Raw genomic sequence first — 13174 nt, forward strand, 5'->3', positions numbered from 1 at the left:
CCAAGGAGCTGGTGGTGGACTTCAGAAGGGGTCAGCACAGAGACTACAAGCCCATTATCATCAATGGAGCTCCAGTGGAGAGGGTGCAGTCCTTCAAGTATCTTGGTGTCCACATCTCCTCAGACCTGACATGGGCTGCCCACATTCAGGTCCAGACCAAAAAGGCTAGGCAGCGCCTGTATCACCTACGACAACTGAGGAAGTTCAGGGTCTCTCCAAAGATCCTCAGGATTTTCTATACAGGCGCTGTGGAGAGCATCCTCACACAGAACATGACATCGTGGTTCGGGAACAGCTGTGTGAAGGACCAAAAAGCTCTCCAGAGAGTGATCCGTACAGCAGAACGCTGCTGCAGGACTGCTCTCCCCCCGCTTCAGGACACCTACACCAGGAGATGCCGGACTAGAGCAGCGCAGATACTGAAGGACCCGTCCCATCCTGGCAACAAACTGTTCCAACTTCTGCAATCTGGTAGAAGGTTCCGCATCTTCCGGGCAAGGACAGAGAGACTCAAGAGGAGCTTCTATCCCCAAGCCATCCGGGCCCTAAACACACACACCCGCCCTCTCACATCATCTATAATTGACTGAGACAGGACTCTCTTCCAGACACTAAACCAAGGCACAATGTACATTTCAATTCCTTTAATTTTAAATATGTTTATATTGTCTATCCTGTAAAATAGTCAGATGTCTATTCATATTAATGTACAGAATTCACCTGCTTGCTGCTACTACTGCATATTCACCCAATGTATATACTATATATATATATATATATATATATATATATATATATATATATATATATATATATATATATATATATATATATATATATGTATATATATATTATGTTCTTCCTCTACAGCCCCCCCCCCCCAATTTTTGCACATGTCGAGGAGTGTGTCAGGCTACATTTCACTGTGTGTTATACTTGTATAACTATGCATGTGACAAATAAAGAGCCTTGAACCCTGCTCTACCACATGAGCCACCAGTCATCAGTTATTTTTCTAAATAATGAATAAAGCATACACTTGTTGGTCCTTTCCGATCTCAGTTCTGCTCCAGCTTCTGAACAATAACGTCACATTTTATGATAAAAATGTGTGACTGAAATCACGTCATTACTGGTTCAGGGAAGCATGCTGACTGTTGGAAGAAAGAGTCGATGAGGTTTCGACAATTCAAACTTTATTAGCAGTTCCTCTGTATACACCACTGACTGGTTTTTCACGTCCTTAAAAACATTCTCTGTAAATTAAAGAGGGACTTATGTACATGTTAATGTGTGAAATCAGACACACAAAACAGATCTGAGCTCAGCAGCTGATTTAATATTTCTGCAGACAAGAAGCTGGAAAGAGAGACACATGGCAGAAAAGAAGACAGTCAGCAGGTGAAAGACATTTCCTTTTTTAATCTGAGAAAACCAAAGAAGCCAGAGGTTAAAACAGACACTGCTAGAAAATGGGGAGAGGAAACAACAGTTGGCTGAACGTTGAAATTCATGCAGTTTAGGTTGTTGAAGTCATGGCAGCTGGATTCCACTGTGGAGGCTGTGGGCTTGGCTCTGTCAGGAAACAGCACAGAAAACCTCGGTTCACTTCATACTGCTTCACTGCTCAGTGACTGATTCAAGTCTATCTGGGATGGACTCTTCACAGTAACAATTATTACATATGGCCTGCAGCCACTCCACTCCCTTTTTCCTTCTCTATCAGGTGCTCATTCTCCTCCTATCCCTATATCCTCCTCTGTCACATCAGCCCTCTGCATGCCCCAATTTACTACACCCACAAACCTCCTCTGAGGTCTTCCTCTTTTCTTCCTATAGCTTCAACTTCATCATCCTTTATCCGATATATCCACTCTCTCATTGATTTCTAGTCCATCCTGCTCATCCTAATATCTTTAACTCCAAACCATCCATCACAGCAGGTCTCACTACTATCTTCGAAACCTTCCCTTTCATTGCTGCTGCTATGCTCTGTCACAAATCGCCCCTGATGCTTGTCTCGACCCTATCTGCACTCTCTTCTTCACCTTTCTTTGGACCACTAAGCCCAGGTATTTAAACTCATCTGCCTTCACTGTCTGTATTCCTTACATGTCTCCCTCTCATTCACATGTATTCTTGCCTTGCTTTTACTCACTTTCCTTCTCTCTGCAGAGGCATACCTGGAGAGAAGAGGCTCAAGGGAGCGGGTAGAGGATTGCATTGGGAGGTCCATGTTCTCATCCCTTAGCCTGTCCATCACCACAGTAAACAAGAAGGACTCAGGGCAGACCTGATGTAATCCCACCCCTACCTTGAACTCACCTGTCACCCTCTGTCCTCATAAATGTCCTGCACCACCATCCTTCCCTACACATACTTCCTCATGCAGTACCATAGCTACTCTCAGCAGCTGGTGATCCACAAAGACACAGCGAACACCAACCTTCTCTATAGTTCTCTCCATCAACACTCTAAAAGCAAACATCACATCTATAGAAGCTGCAAACAGTCACACTTTCGTGAAAACAAAATTAAAAAAATGTTCCTTGAATTGGTGAAAAACGAGTCAGAGGTCTCCAAATGATGTCAGTAGAAAAGTAAAGTTTTTTTCTAATCTGTACACATTATTTTTGGAGTCAAAGGAAGTTAAATTTAGTACTAGTATAACTAGTATAAGACATACTCTAGCACTTAGATTCTAATGAGCATTTAATAACGTTAGATTGACTACATGAAAGAAATGACACATTATTGTTGAAAATGCACTTATTTTTCTCAAGATATGTCACCATCTGGTTTGTTAATGTATGGTTCCTTTAGCATGAACATTTTCAGGATCTACTCCTATGTTTTATAGGAAAAGGATACTCTGGGCTTCGGAGAACTTAAATAGGTCCCATGAAAACTAAGACTGTGTTTTCCTATAATCTGTGATTATGGAGAGGTTTGTCTCCATCAGTGAAAACAATATGGTGTGGTACCTGCAGTTGCTGAGCTCCCACAGCTCAGAGGCGAAGCATCTAACTGGTAGCTACAAGAAAACACAGATGTTCATTTTTACTTCAACAAGATGTAAAACACTTCATGTTTCCACTTTGTGCTTCTCAGAGAAGAAGTAGATTTGACTCTGTCTGAAATGTGATTGGCTGCAGATGTGATATGAAATTTACCCTGTTTGGTGACGGGGGTGGCATCATCTGATTGGTCCAGTTCACCAGCAGGTGTTGCTGTAACAAGAATAAGAATTAAGAACCTGTGGCTCCCTTCATCTGAACTTTTAGTCTTATTGTCTGCTTCCTCTAATCCCAGTTGAGATGTTCAAATGAAACTCATCTAATATCTGTGTGAATGTTTTCCTTCATTAGCATCTTAAATCTTTGTCTATTAATGACTTCAAATTCTTTAAGTTGGTCTTTGAACTCTTCAAGAGTGTTTTCGTTGTCAGCCTCTGATTTTTCACTCTGGATTTTCTGATTGTTGTTTGGGACCACATGAATTTGTGACATAAATCACACCAGTTCATCATTTTTTACCTTCAGTGGAGTCCAGACCATCATCAATTTCATCAGGTTCTTCAGTATCTGCATTTTCAGATTCATCCTTGAAATCCTCCTCCTCCTCTTCCTCCTCCTTTATCTCTTGCTCCTCCTCATTTCCTTCCTCCAGTTCCTCCCGCTGCTCCTCCTTCTCATCCATATCTTCCTCTTTCTCTTCCTTTTCATTATCTAACTCTTCCTTCTCCTCTTCTGCCTCATCCTCCTCTTTATCCCCATCTTGCTCTTTCTCTTCATTTTCCTTCTCTAGCTCCTCCTCCTCTGACTCGTCCTCCTCCTTATCCTCCTCTAGCTCATCCTCCTCCTCTTTCTCCTCCCCTAGCTCATCCTGCTTATCCTCCCCTAGCTCATCCTGATTATCGTTCTCTTTTTCCTCCTTCTCCTCCTCCACTTCTTTGAACTCCTCCTCATTCTCCTCTTCTGTTTCTTCCTCCTCAGCCTCTTTCTCCTCTATCTCCACCATGTCTTCAATCTCACTGTTATTCATTTGGCTGTCTTCTTCAGCTGGAGTTTCCTCTTTGCTGTCCTCTTCTATGATAGGCACCACCTCCCCCCCCTCCTCCTCCTCACTGGTATCTTTTTCACTCGTTTCATCTCCCTTCTCCTTCACTTCCTGCTCTTCATCACTCAATGCCTCCCCCCCATCTTCTTTGTCACCATTAGGTGCTGGCTCAGACTCCGTGCTGGTGTCGGCGCTGTTTTCGGGCACAGACTCTGCAGTCTCTGTGGATTGCAGATAATAATTATGTCTGTGATGAACATGAGGAATAAGCTCATTGTCCTACAACTGTGCTTACACAGAAAGTAAAAAAAAACTTTGTTATGAATCATGGATTCTGCTTCAATAAGAGCTGTAACACTCCTCATCATTTAAAACACTTCCTGAGGACGTCACCCAAAGGTTGGAAGGAGGACACATGCTGGACTGGTTTTGCTTCACGCTGCACTCCCTCATTTCTTAATGATTGACAGACCTGATGATCATCCCACCAGGTAATGTGTGCCAGCTCTGAGTTGTTAATTGCTCAGATATACTCATATTAATAATCATCATATTAATAAATTAATAAATGAGCTTTTTATTGCTGACTTCCTAAAATTGACGAGACTGGCATTTGGCTTAGAAGTAAAGTGAACCTTGACATGCACATTTCTGTGGCTGACATATCAATGACATAGTCGGCACAGACCAGGACCCCTTCAGAATTTTACTTGTTAACAACTTTCCAGCAGCTACAGATGCACTACACTACTCAAGTTTGTTAAATGGGAAAAGGTGTGGTTCTTATACAGCACTTTTCTACTCTACTGGAACACTCAAAGTGCTTTAGTCAACGCATATTGTTGGGGAGTAACGGAATCCATGTACCAGCTTTACGTTTTTAAATACAAAATATGAGTAACTGTTTTCCGTTACAGTTACTGCTTAAATAGGTGATAATTAGAACACAGTTACTTTGTTGAAATAAATGGATTACACGGCAGTCATTACCTGTTTCATATGTTTGGCTATCCCCTCTCTAATTTTGGTAATTCCACGCATTGTCCTAAACCCAAACAAAACATGCAATAAGAAGCTCTAATGTACGTGTCCTGTTAATGTTGGTGGTGTCAGTTACACAGTGGACCTGGAGCCAGCACAACCGAACCAGCAGTGCACGGGCAGGAATTCATTTCTTACTTGGAAATTCCGACACCACTTCACGTTTAAAGAAGAAAGGAATGGGTGAAATCTGAGCGTTCAATGCAACCCATATGGAAAAGATATATATAAATCTTATAAAGTTTGTATCTGTCTTGTGTGAAACTTGTATGAAAAGCATACAAGAGTGAAAACAGATATAAGACCCCTTGAAGAATATAAGTTTTTACTATTTCTTTTCCATATGGGAAACTCTGTTTGCCAACAACCAAACTGCTCTCAGCGTCAAAAGACTTCAACCTAAAGAAACATCTGGAAGTAAGTTCTTTTTTAAAAACTGATGTTAGCATACTGCAACTACCTTGTAGTATATTTGATGTACTATTGCTGTGTGATTTATTACTATTACTGAAGGCTGCATTACAACCTGCTAGCTGCAAATAATCATGTGCAGCTCTGGAAGCAGACAGAAAGAAAACATATTACTGATACAGAATTTTCTTTTTCTATATGAGATCACTGCAAAAAGTGCAGCCTTGCCTAATGTCCACCCTACTGTTACTCATCTTATATTAGGTTTAAAAATCTAGTTGATATTGCTTTCAGAACTGCACATGATTACTTCCAGTTAGCAGGCTGTTAATGCTATCCATCAAGTCTAACAGTTTGCAGTCTATGAATTAACCTCAGCTAATGGCAGCTAACAATGTTAGCTGGGTGGCAAGTAGCCTTTAGTAATAGTAATAAATCACACAGCAATAGTACATTCATGTAGTTGTAAAAAGCATGACAACATATCAAGTAATCCATAATGTTGAGAATACTTTACAGATATTGAGTAACTTAATGGAATATGTCACAAACTACATTTTGGGCCATGTATTCTGCAATCTGTAGTGGAATACATTTGAAAAGTAACTTTCCCAACACTCAACACAACTTATTCACCCATTCACATCCATTCTTACAAACTCTCGTTTCTATGTCTAAGCGCTTTCACAGCCAAATTAATGAATACAGGAGTAGTTTGGAGTAGCTTTTCTTATGATGATAAACTACTTTTCTGTTAAAATATCTTACACAAGTTAAAAATAGTAGCATATACAATTACAATACAGTAGTTACTCCGGAACAGTTTGAAATTAAACAACACAAAGAGTCAAAGGAGGTTAAACAGAGACGTGTGAAGCATGTCCTGCTTTTAGGAGGAACAGTCTTTATTGCTGACTGTTATCATCCCTTTAACGCTTTGGTGTCTATCACATTGATTTTCTATTTGTTCCTCATTCCTCCAGTGTGCTATTTTTAAAAACCAAACCACGCCCTAACCTTGTGTATCAGTCTCCTCTGAAGGATCAGAAACAAAGGTAAAAATGTTTTTCCTTGTATGTTTTTAGAAAAATTTAACTTCCTTCATCTCTCAGCTTGCTTGCTTGCTCTCAGTCTCAGTCCATCAAGTTTAAGAAAGTTTAAGAAAACTAAAGACAAGAAAATATTTACCATTTGACTGTTCTGCAGCATCTATGGAGATAAACATGTGTAAAGACGTGTACAAAGTAGATTCTTTGTGCTTTGTGACATTTTAAGCAACATTTCAAAACTAGCTCCTTCCTGCATGCTTAAGCCAAACCCACCAACAAATATGAAGAGATTTCCATGCTTTACTGGGTTGTAGTCAGCTGGACAGAGAGGTGAAAACATTACCTTCAGTTTCTTCAGGAGAATCTTTAACGTCACCTGAGCAAGATATAAATAAAACTTGAGTGATGCTTTGTGTGTGTTTCATCATTTGTGTCTCAGCATGAAACAACAGACTGTCTCCTCTCACCTTCATTGCTGTCAGCTGTAACATCAGCTTCATCGCTGATGTCTGAACCACCTTACATGAAAGAAACAGAGTGAGAACAAAATCTGGGTAATTATTTGATTAATTCAGACTTCAAAGTGGATTTTAAGTTAAAATCAGCTTTATTACACTCACTGACCTGGTGGCTCAGTGGCATCAACTGAAGGAGCTGAAACACACAGAATGTTAAATGGACTGATTCTTGTATAGAGCCTTTCTACTCTCCTGGAACCCCTTAAAACATTCACATGTTCACATAAACATGCTCATCCTTAAGTGCTTTGTATTGAACATTCACACACATTCATAATGCGAATGGAGAGCAACTTGGGATTAGTATCTTGGCCAAGGATATTTGGCATAGAGACTGGAGCAGCCAGGGATCAAGCCACTGACCTTCCCATTAGTAGATGATCTGCTCTACCTCCTGCTACAGCAGTCCCATAGACAGATAGGTGAACACACACACAGTAATTAATGAGTTAAAAAAAAAAATCTCAGGTAAAAAAAACAAACCCTTTCATCCCAGCAGGAGGTCTAGCCTTTCAAGCTTGAGTCCTCTACCAGAGGCCTTGGAGCTTGAGGGTCCTGCACAGTATCGTTGCTGTACCTAGGTTTGCACTCTTCTGGACAGAGATCTCAGATGTTGTTCCTGGGATCTGCTGGATCCACTTGCCTAGCTTTGATGTCACTGTACAGAGTGCTCTGATTACCACTGAGACCACAGTTACCTTCACCCTTCACATCTTCTAGAGTTCAGCCCAACTTTTTGTGTTCCTTCTTCCTGATGTTGCTTTTATTTCATATAGCTACATCTGATTATAGCCATCTCCATCTGCTTCCTGCTTCTGCTTCCTCTGCGCTCTATTTATGCACTGCCTGCTGGCATCTTACAGTGGCTTGCAAAAGTATTCGGCCCCCTTGAACTTTCCCACATTTTGTCACATTACAGCCACAAACATGGATCAATTTTATTGGAATTCACGTGAAAGACCAATACAAAGTGGTGCACACGTGAGAAGTGGAACGAAAATCATACATGATTCCAAACATTTTTTACAAATAAATAACTGCAAAGTGGGGCGTGCGTAATTATTCAGCCCCCTTTGGTCTGAATGCAGTCAGTTGCCCATAGACATTGCCTGATGAGTGCTAATGACTAAATAGAGTGCGCCTGTGTGTAATCTAATGTCAGTACAAATACAGCTGCTCTGTGACAGCCTCAGAGGTTGTCTAAGAGAATATTGGTAAATGGACTTGTTCTTATATAGCGCTTTTCTACTCTTCTGAGCACTCAAAGCACTTTACACAACTTGTGCATTCACACAAGCATATTGTTCCAAGTGCTTTCTAAGTAACATTCACACTCCGATGGATACATCGGAGAACAATTTGGGGTTAATATCTTGCCCAAGGATATATGGCATGCGGACTAGGTGAAGCCAGGAATCGAACCACCAACCTTCCAATCAGTAGATGACCTGCTCTACCAACTGAGCTACAGCCACCCAATATTGGGAGCAACAACACCATGAAGTCCAAAGAACACACCAGACAGGTCAGGGATAAAGTTATTGAGAAATTTAAAGCAGGCTTAGGCTACAGAAAGATTTCCCAAGCTTTTAACATCCCACGGAGCACTGTTCAAGCGATCATTCAGAAATGGATGCAATATGGCACAACTGTAAACCTACCAAGACAAGGCCGTCCACCTAAACTCACAGGCCGAACAAGGAGAGTGCTGATCAGAAATGCAGCCAAGAGGCCCATGGTGACTCTGGACGAGCTGCAGAGATCCACAGCTCAGGTGGGGGAATCTGTCCATAGGACAACTATTAGTCGTGCACTGCACAAAGTTGGCCTTTATGGAAGAGTGGCAAGAAGAAAGCCATTGTTAACAGAAAACCATAAGAAGTCCCGTTTGCAGTTTGCCACAAGCCATGTGGGGGACACAGCAAACATGTGGAAGAAGCTGCTCTGGTCAGATGAGACCAAAATGGAACTTTTTGGCCAAAATGCAAAACGCTATGTGTGGCAGAAAACTAACACTGCACATCACTCTGAACACACCATCCCCACTGTCAGATATGGTGGTGGCAGCATCATGCTCTGGGGGTGCTTCTCTTCAGCAGGGACAGGAAAGCTGGTCAGAGTTGATGGGAAGATGGATGCAGCCAAATACAGGGCAATCTTGGAAGAAAACCTCTTGGAGTCTGCAAAAGACCTGAGACTGGGGCGGAGGTTCACCTTCCAGCAGGACAACGACCCTAAACATAAAGCCAGGGCAACAATGGAATGGTTTAAAACAAAACATATCCATGTGTTAGAACGGCCCAGTCAAAGTCCAGATCTAAATCCAATCGAGAATCTGTGGCAAGATCTGAAAACTGCTGTTCACAAACGCTGTCCATCTAATCTGAGCTGGAGCTGTTTTGCAAAGAAGAATGGGCAAAGATTTCAGTCTCTAGATGTGCAAAGCTGGTAGAGACAGACCCTAAAAGACTGGCTGCTGTAATTGCAGCAAAAGGTGGTTCTACAAAGTATTGACTCAGGGGGCTGAATAATTACGCACGCCCCACTTTGCAGTTATTTATTTATAAAAAATGTTTGGAATCATGTATGATTTTCATTCCACTTCTCACGTGTACACCACTTTGTGTTGATCTTTCACGTGGAATTCCAATAACATTGATTCATGTTTGTGGCTGTAATGTGACAAAATGTGGGAAAGTTCAAGGGGCCGAATACTTTTGTATGCCCCGCTGTGATGTGCAGGATTGGGCATATAAAGCCTCTGTCACAGCTCTACGCTGAGCCAGAGGATCAGTCAGCTGCGTTTGTGTCTGACCAGATGTGCAGATTCTCATTCCTCCTTCTTTGTCTGGACATAAAACAGTAGACCTGCTCCTAAAACCTTCATCTCACCTTCATCGCTGTCAGTCATGGCAACACCTTCATCGCTGACATCTGAATCAATATACAGAAAAAACATGGTAGAGTTTGGATTAAGCGATGCAATGATGAACTGAATCACAGCTGTAATCTGGATAAGATTTATTTTAAATTAAGAATGAAAAAAAAAATTACACTCCCTCCTCCACTGACCTGGTGACCCAGTGGCATCAACTGAAGGAGCTGAAGCACAGAGAGAGAGAGAGGAAGCGAAGGACAGGTAAGCACACGGACAGGTAAGCAAACAGCTAAGCAGAAAGATGAATAGAAAAGTTACCTTCAGTTTGCTCTTCACTTTCATGAACATCTGAGGAAACAGAAAAAGAGTTATGTATGTGTGTGTGTGTGTGTGTGTGTGTGTGTGTGTGTGTGTGTGTGTGTGTGTGTGTGTGTGTGTGTGTGTGTGTGTGTGTGTGTGTGTCTCTAGTGTGAAGTGTAAACAATGTGAAGTGTGTGTTGTATTGTTACCTGGCTCTGTTGTGACAGGTTCACTTGTCCTGCCACCTAAAAACAAAATCAACAGAATGAACAATAGTGTGTGTGTGTGTGCGTGTGTGTGTGTGTGTGTGCGTGTGTGTGCGTGTGTGTGTGTGTGCATGTGTGCGTGTGTGTGTGTGTGTGCGCGCACACTACCATTCAGGTGCTCCAACAGAGGCAGAATTCTCTCTGGAACAGAAAAAAAAAAAACACTTTCATATATCGACCTCTGAGGTCTGTAGGTGGTACTCCAGCCACCACTCACCACCTCGGACACAGACTGAACACTGATTTAAATTGAATTGTTTTTGAAACGGCAGGATCAAAGGTCAAATCTTTAACTAATGCAAGCGACCTTATATTTACCATCTTCTGAGTTTCTCTCTGGAAGGAAAAGAAATGATGACATCAGACACACTGACCACATGTTTCATATCAAACATGCCACATGTAAAATCATAACTGATGACTACGGGCTTTTAATACTAATGACCCTTAATTAGGTCACTACAGTTAATTCAATCTGTAAAATAAATCTGTAAAAACACTTGAATTGTTAAATAATTATAATTTCATATGAAAATACAGACTGATAAACGTGATTGATTAATGATATGATGATAATGATGTCATGGCTTACTCTGGACTGGAGCTGCAAGTGAAACAGCAACAAGCGCAAAGAGCAGCAACACAGTTGACCTGCAAAACACACACACACACACACACACACACACACACACACACACACACACACACACACACACAAAATTTTCAATCCAAAGTGTTGCAAAGTGTGATTTGACTGCAGCCTGTTTGCATAATTTGACTATCTTGGTAAAAACATGAAGAACAAAAGCTTTTCGATGAATCGGTTGCTGTGGTTTTGACATGTTTTCGATGTTTTTGCTAATAGTCTAAATGGAAATTTAAAGCTAAACGTAAATCTGAACCCAGAATAGGGACAGATTTATCAGGAAATCTAATCAAAAGCCATAATTTTAGGACTTCTCTCTCAACACAACTGCAGGAAAGAAACTAAAGAACATGAAGTGATGAATGCCAGGTGATCAATCTCAGGTTAAATGACTGGGCTCCTTTGTGTCTCCTCCTCAGAAACACACAAAGCATCTATTCTTTACCAACATATAGCGAGCCAGCGCGGAGAACCTTTAAGGATCAGTGTGTTACTGTTGGTGAGAGGAAACAGGATTTATTCAGCCAGCAAACAACCGAACACGGCCTGAACTCAGACAGCAGCACCACACAGAGCCAGACTTCACGCTGTAGTTGACTTTGAAATTATTTCACCTCTCTTTGTTACTGTACAATGTGAATCAGATCAAAGGTTGAAAAGGAGCTCTTGAAAAACTCTGAGTCATCAGCTTCATGATTTTTTCCAGGCAGAGAGCAGGAGTGCCTCTTGAGCTTTGTGAAACCATTTAAAGCGGTTCAAAGTTTGAAGACAGTCTTGACCCAGCAGGCTCATGTGTAGCTAAAGAATGAACTCACCGCTGCAGCATGTCGGTAATCCGCAGGTTGATGGAAGCTCTGATCAGGTGAAACTTAAGTGTATTTAAACTCGACTGAAAGAGAGCAGCAGCTTTTTATACTCCTCCTCTTCCTCCTCCTCCTCCTCTGCTCCCTCCTCCGATCACCTGGGCATCTGCACAGACTCACTTTGAGCTTCTTTAAAAGTGCCCTGTTTACATTCAGAGCACAGAATTAAATCCAAATTATTCTAGACCCTGTGGTGAATCAGCACGAAAAGCAAAGAGATGCAGGGTTAGAACAGAACAGCATTCACTTATTGTTCATAATGAAACCAAAGTGGTGGTCTCAGAGCTTCTGCTTCCTGTGTGTTTTCCTTTGTTCATCATTAAACTGAACTCCAGTTAATGAAGCCTTTAACTCGTTTCTCCTTGCAGAATGTTTTTTCATGTTTTCTCAACTTCAACTCCTCGTGCTTTCGTCTGATCAGCATTAAATTACTCTGAGCTGATTGTTATCGCAGCACCAACGTTTGAAACGTAACGCTGAGACAAAGCATTGTAACCACGTCTAACTGTTCCACCAGGAAATGTACAGAGATGTGTGTGTGAGCATGTGTGTGTCTGGAATGAATATGTCCTCAGACATGAACCGGTTGGACCACAAAAACAAAGAGCGTCTTCTTTTCCTCTTCACGTCTGTATTGTTGATCTTTTGTTTTTAGATCTTTTTATGAATCTGTATATTCATTTCTGCCCTCAGGAATTCGCATGATAAGGTGGGGCCAGGTTTCACAATGAGCACACCCGAAACCCTGATTGGGACCCACACCCAGTTTCACACCTTGGCTCAGGGGATTAGAGGATCATCAGGGGATCCTTTTGTCCCTCTGTGGAGGGATACTCCCACTAGGTTTAAATCTGGGACTCCCCACCATTTGACCTTAGAACTGAAGAAGCTTCTCGGATGAGAGGTGAAACGTCTTCAAGCAACTTAAATAAGTCCAGACGCTTTTCTTTGCAAGCTCCTTTGACTATGAATCTGTATAGAAACTATTTTTTTGGCTGGACTGGTACTTGTATAGTAAGTGTCTAAGCAAGGTATCTTACATTCACGCACACTCAGAGTTCAGTAGTTGCCCTAGCTGGAGATCAAACTACCAACCTTTCAATTGTTAGATGACCTGCTCTCCCTCTATCCAAAAGTTGTTTT

At 41.5% G+C, this 13174-nt stretch overlaps 1 protein-coding gene across 1 annotated transcript; it reads right to left on the reverse strand.

Annotated features, from left to right (window-relative positions):
* Positions 1 to 1533: 1533 nt before the first annotated feature.
* On the reverse strand, positions 1534 to 11994 carry LOC146610048 (uncharacterized). Its single transcript, XM_085346169.1, has 16 exons — positions 11984 to 11994; positions 11115 to 11173; positions 10841 to 10858; positions 10631 to 10663; positions 10466 to 10501; positions 10275 to 10304; positions 10151 to 10180; positions 9971 to 10012; positions 7185 to 7214; positions 7028 to 7078; positions 6904 to 6936; positions 6700 to 6720; positions 3537 to 4280; positions 3174 to 3230; positions 2396 to 2502; positions 1534 to 1575 (listed from the first exon to the last, which is right to left on the reverse strand). Exons 1-16 carry the CDS (start codon positions 11992 to 11994, stop codon positions 1534 to 1536), a joined length of 1344 nt encoding a protein of 447 aa, XP_085202295.1.
* Between the last annotated feature and the right edge of the window lie 1180 nt (positions 11995 to 13174).

The sequence above is a fragment of the Diplotaxodon limnothrissa genome, linkage group LG22, assembly GCF_057381915.1.
Source record: "Diplotaxodon limnothrissa isolate DT_005_m linkage group LG22, D_limnothrissa_male_GT1.1, whole genome shotgun sequence".
NCBI lineage: Eukaryota > Metazoa > Chordata > Actinopteri > Cichliformes > Cichlidae > Diplotaxodon > Diplotaxodon limnothrissa.